The sequence below is a fragment of the Anguilla rostrata genome, chromosome 6, assembly GCF_018555375.3.
Source record: "Anguilla rostrata isolate EN2019 chromosome 6, ASM1855537v3, whole genome shotgun sequence".
Taxonomy (NCBI): domain Eukaryota; kingdom Metazoa; phylum Chordata; class Actinopteri; order Anguilliformes; family Anguillidae; genus Anguilla; species Anguilla rostrata.
In genome coordinates, this window is record NC_057938.1 from 24,090,965 (window position 1) to 24,096,964 (window position 6,000).

At 39.6% G+C, this 6,000-nt stretch overlaps 1 protein-coding gene across 2 annotated transcripts in view; it reads left to right on the forward strand.

The window, feature by feature from the left end:
- cenpw (centromere protein W) overlaps positions 1-4,959 on the forward strand; it is a 7,427-nt gene extending 2,468 nt beyond the window's left edge. The window contains exons 1-3 of one of the 2 annotated variants that reach the window (XM_064339124.1): positions 1,923-2,256; positions 2,792-2,905; positions 4,462-4,959. In XM_064339124.1, the coding sequence (XP_064195194.1) occupies positions 2,170-2,256; positions 2,792-2,905; positions 4,462-4,488 (228 nt within the window). In that variant the 5' untranslated portion in view covers positions 1,923-2,169 and the 3' untranslated portion in view covers positions 4,489-4,959. Of the gene's footprint in view, positions 1-1,922; positions 2,257-2,791; positions 2,906-4,461 lie in introns of those variants that run through there. The other variant, XM_064339123.1, reaches the window with a different exon arrangement.
- Positions 4,960-6,000: the final 1,041 nt, after the last annotated feature.

Here is a 6,000-nt window from a genome sequence, read left to right on the forward strand (position 1 = left end):
AGAAAGCAGTGTTTGCATGGAAGAACACTACAGCAGAGGGAATCAACAGCACTTCTCTTCAGCAACTCATGTTCAGGCACATGTGCATGCTTTTACCCTCCACTGAAACACTGCTCAAGCCCCAAGTGCCACAAAATGTCATTGTGAGAAGACACAAGAAACAAGAGACTGACAGAAAAATGCCACTATAACACACCTGCCTGTAACACACCTAAAGAGAGCCAATGGCTAAACACCTCTGCCAGCACATGGATGCTTGGAATTTGCACCACTCAGTTCAGCATTGGGTAATATGAAGAAGAAATACAGTTGAGGCCAAAAGTTTACATACACCTAGGCTAAAGATATTCAAACTCAATTTTTCACAACTCCACACATTTCATGTTAGCATACATTTCCTGTGTTAAGTCAATTAGGTTATCTACTTTATTTCCATAAGAGGTAATTTCAAACTAATAGCTAAGAGACAGATTTATTTCAGCTTTTATGTATCAGTTTTTCAGCGGGTCAGAAGTTTACATACACTTTGGTGACAATGCCTTTTAATTGCTTGAATCAAACACTTGGGGTAGCCTTCCACAATACTTTTCCGGAATTTTTTGCCATTCCTCCTGACAGGATTGGTGTAACTCAGTCAGGTTTGTGGGCCTCCTTGCTTGGACACACCTTTTCAGTTCAGTCCACAAATTTTCTATGGGATTCAGGTCAGAGCTTTGTGATGGCCACTCCAATACTTTCACTTTGTTGTCTTTAAGCCATTTTGTTACATCTTTGGAGATATTCTTAGGATCATTGTCATGCTGGAACCAAGTTGTGACCAAGTTTTACCTTTCTAGCTGATGTCTTGGTGTTGCTTCAGTATTTCTAGATAATCCTTCCTCATGATGCCATCTATTTTCTGAAGTGCACCAGTCCCTTTTCCAGTAAAACAGCCCCACAACATGATGCTGCCACCCCTATGCTTCAGAGTTGGGATGGTGTTCTTCAGGTTAAAAGCCTCACCCTTTTTCCTCCATACATAGTGCTGGCTCATTATGGCCAAACAGTTCAATTTTTGTTTAATCTGACCAGAGAACACTCCTCCAAAAGGCTAGGTCTTTGTCCTGGTGATCACCTGCAAACTTCATTCTGGATTCTTTTATGCCGGACTTGGAGTAGGGGCTTCTTCCTTGCGCGACAGCCTTTCAGGCCATGGCAATGTAGGATTCTCTTAATGGTGGATGTAGATACTTTGATACCTGATGCCAACTCCTTCGCCGGTTTGTTTGTTGTTGTCTTGGGGTTCAGTTGAACCTTTTCAGACCAAAGTTCATTCAGCCTTGGGAGTTAATTTGTACCTCCTTCCTGAACGATGCAGTGTCTGTGTGGTCCCAAGATATATTTGCATGTTGTTTGTACAGATGCTTGTGGTACCTTCAGTTGTCTGGAAATTGCTCCTAAAAAGGAACCGGACTTGTGGAGGTCCACAATTTTTTTTTCTGAGGTCTTGGCTGAGTTTCTTGGATTTTCCCATGGTATCAAGGGCAAAAAGGCAGTGGCTCTAAAGGTAGGCCTTTAAATAGGCCTACAGCCACGGGTGCCAATTAACTCCTAATTATGACAATTGGCTAATCAGAAGCTTCTAAAAATTCATTACATCAATTTCTGGAATCTTCCAGACTGTTTAAAGAGATATACCTGACATGCATGCATGCATGCATGCATATACCCCACCTCCCGCCGTTATATGCGCAAATTTAAATATTTCTTGTGTTTGCACAAAATAGCCTATTATCACAGTTAAAGGTTCTTAGAATTGCGAGTCGTGGGTTACGATACACCGCCAAGCCAACAGATGGCACTCTTCCTGCATAGGTCTAACTAAGCACTGAAAACTAGCTGCCGTTGTGGAATGACAGCTTTTAGTTTCCGATTGAAGATACTGTAGCATTTCTATTGTTAAAAAAAATGTATATATCCAGAAAATTTACGGATGGACAGAAATCTGACAACTTGAGGACACCGTTCTCCATTGACTGCAAGCTTAACATTTCCATCTTGTCCGAGCTCCACCATCTTTGGTACGCTCGTCAATAAAGACGTCACACAATGCGACAGTTGTGAAGCGCCAGGGAAATTTAAAATTGTCCTAAGAAGTATTTCGCCAGTTTAGAGTTCATATCTGAAAAGATGTTGACGAAAGCGCCAAGGAAAAACCTGAAATCTCTAATGAAGAAGAAAGCTCATTTAAAAATCGGTACAAATGCAGATTTAATGGTGAGTAACGTGTTAACTAGCTAAATAGGCGACGTTCAGATTTCCGCTTAGAGAGCCTATGTATTCTACGTTACGTTAAAGTAGTTGCCACATATGTTTGCAAGATGTCGAAAAGAAAATTTAGTTTATGCATATTGCTATTTGACGAGCTGTTCACATCTGACTAACGCGTACTCTTTTAGCTTGGTTTTGTGTGAAAACTTGGAGATCGCAATGCTGAAAAGGCTCCGCTGCATATATTACGTCGCATCTAACTTTGACTGATGTTATGACAATGCTGCGTTCCAGAGCTTTTCAGAATGATACAGTTCAATACGTGATTCTAATGGTGTCCAACGCAACTCTGCCTGCCAAGGGTGTGGGCAGCTGCTTTTTGAAAAATAGAGTCAAGTTGAGCAACGTAAGGGAAATACCTTCGTGGCACATTGAGTTTTTATCCCATTTTCACTTACCTTCGAGAAAATATAACGCTCAAAATCGCCTTTGACACAGAAGCCGATTTTGACTTCCTCTTCTATCCCCTTTTTCATCCAAGGTGCAGCTGAGTGTGATGATGTTTCTGCATCGCCTTGCAGAGGAATCGAGGGCCAAAGCCTTTGAGGAGAAGAGCGCCACCATCAAACCACAACACATAAAAGATGTTTCTAAGGTAACCATTGCCTGAGTTATTCGAGCACGCTTCAGGTGCCCTGAAATCGATCATAGGGGGTAGTTTATGGGAGGTGTACACACTATAGTATTTTGGCAGAATATACCCTATCGTATTTCATAGTGCTTACCTTGCCAAACCAGCAGGGAATGCAACAGCAAACAAGGATTAATATTACATTACTCTACAGGCATTTAACAAACGCTCTTATTCACACGACTTTTTACATAGCATTTACATTGTATCTAATTATACAGCTGCAATGCATAAGCAGTAGTTTATGGAAGGTGACTGACAAGATTTTATGAAACTGGTGGAGAAGTTGAAGATGTTTTGAAGCATAGATGATCATGTTTCACCAGTCTCCCAGTGCTTTCCAATTATCTTGAACATTATCAAGCTTCTTTTCTCTAACTCTTTCTTTAGTTAATAAATGCAGAATATGCCCTACAGTATTTTATAGTGCTTACCTTACCGAACTAGTAGGAAATGCAACACCAAACTTCCGAATTAATGTTATATTACATTACATTACTGGTATTTAACCAACAGTCTTATGCACACAACTTTTTACATAGCATTTGCATTGTATCTAATGTAATATAATGCAAGTACCTTGCTCAAGGGTACAACAGCAGTGTCCTTCCCCGGAATCGAACCTGTGATCTTTAGATTAACAAGACTACCTCCTTACCCATTATAATACACTGCTTCCCCATAATATATGGGACACAATCTGGCTTTTGAACATGGAATGTACACAAATAGGGGCTCCTGACAGTGGTGTGTGCGAGCACATGCAAGGGCGGACATTCACACTTGAGATCTCTGAGAAATGTTTTTGTTAATGTAGCCGTAATATGAAATGATACTTTTCTTCTATTGATGAGAATCATGGGTCATTCCATCTCAACCAAAATTCAGACATTGTGTGGTCAATTTTGCTAAAATATTCAAGTATCCTGAGTTAATGTCAGTCAGAGTATTGGACTTATGTTGATTGAATCCAGGCCAGTGTTGTCCTATTGGTAGAACAGTCAGTTTTCAGGCAAAGGGTAAGTATTTTGTAGTATGACACGTTGTGCTTGTATGTCATTTTGTTTTTAGTATTAAATAATATTTTTTCCATTTCCTGTGTGCTGTTGGAACAAAAAAAAAAGATCAGTATTCCACGTACAGTTTCATAATCCCTCTGCCCCATTGGAAGACATCCTTAATAACAATAACAATAATATTAATAACCATAATTCACCTGATTTCCGCACACCATAGACCCCCCCCCTCGGTGTTGACATAATTCAGTGTAAGTCCTAATACTCCCAGCACATTACGAAAGATCCAGCTCCTTTGTACAGGGTCAAATCAAATTGCTATGTATTAGGGGTTGATTGGGGTTACATTGCGTACATTGCATTGCATAATCAGTTGGTTTGTTTTCATTGTTATTGGTTATTATACATGCCATGCCATGTTTGTAACTGCCAATTAGTGAATGTTTCTAAAGAGCAAAAAGACAAGGGCAAGATTATTATCATAGTTTGTTTTTTTTTTTTCAGAAATTGCTGAAGGGAGCCAGAGGATGAAGAGAAAGAGATGAAATTGTGAAGACCGCTTACTTTTTTTGGTTTATTTAGATTTTAATTTGTGTGTTTTTTGACTTGTGTCATTCCCTTTTTTTATTTATTTATTTTTCTTTCTCTTGAATGGGTTAGATTTGGGGTGGGATTTGGATGGAGCTGCTAGTGGGGTGGGGGGGTAGGTTGTTCATGTGTTTAACTTTGTGAAAATGCATTTGAAAAGCTCAAACATTTGTCTCCTGTAAGCAAACTGTGTGAAAATATCTGGAAACAACCTTGGGTGACACTTAGTGGTGTTAAAAAAACATTGTTTTGGCATGGTGAAATTTTACTCAAGGAAACATTTCTTTTGGATTTGAATTTGTGGAAATTTCTCCATTCACCATTTGGTATTTTGTTGTTAAAGATTATTGTTCTAATTCTTATAAATAATAAATTATAGTTTTTATTGTTATTAAAGTATATTATCATCCCTCACATTTTACTGGCAATAACCTAAATATAAAAATTTCCTTCTCGGCACCATACACACAGTATCCAAAAGAAGCTTGAAACGATCCTTGAAATCCAGCTGCAATGCAGAGTATGGGAATTTCAAACATAGGCCTATCTGTTAAGCCAAGGGGAGACATAGATCTAGATCAGTAAAATTATTTAATAGTAGCATTCTTAAAATGAGTGGATAATTTGGAGGCAGAAGAACAAAAACTGTATAATTATTGCAATAAAAATATTTTTTATAATGATCATTGGCCAGGATGAATGCACACATACAACACAGGCCAAAACTACTAGGCCACCTGTTTTTTTTTTTTTTTGGTAGATAAGTATTCTGTTAATTTGTGTGATATATACTGTGTATGTGTGTGCATATATATATACACTCACCGGCCACTTCATTAGGACTACCTGTTGAACTGCAAACTGCACCTGTTAACGCATAGGCAATCACGTGGCAGCAACTCAATGCATTTAGGCATGTAGACATGGTCAAGATGATCTGCTGAAGTTCAAACCAAGCATCAGAATGGGGAAGAAAGGTGATTTAAGTGACTTTGAATGTGGCATGGTTGTTGGTGCCAGACGGGCTGGTTTGAGTATTTCAGAAACTGCTGATCTACTGGGATTTTCACGCACAACCATCTCTAGGGTTTACAGAGAATGGTCCGAAAAAGAGAAAATATCCAGTGAGCGGCAGTTCTCTCGGCGACAACGCCTTGTTGATGGCAGAGGTCAGAGGAGAATGGCCAGACTGGTTTGAGCTGATAGAAAGGCAACAGTAACTCAACCACTCGTTACAACCGAGGTATGCAGAAGAGCATCTCTGAACACACACCACATCAAACCTTGAAGCAGATGGGCTACAGCAGCAGAAGACCACACCGGGTGCCACTCCTGCCACCTAATGAAGTGGCCGGTGAGTGTATATGTATGCAGGCCTGCACATAAATGATGAGAAAGTTCTCAGAAAGCCCTATCACTGCCCTTAACACCAGCCCCTGACCTCTCTGTGAACAT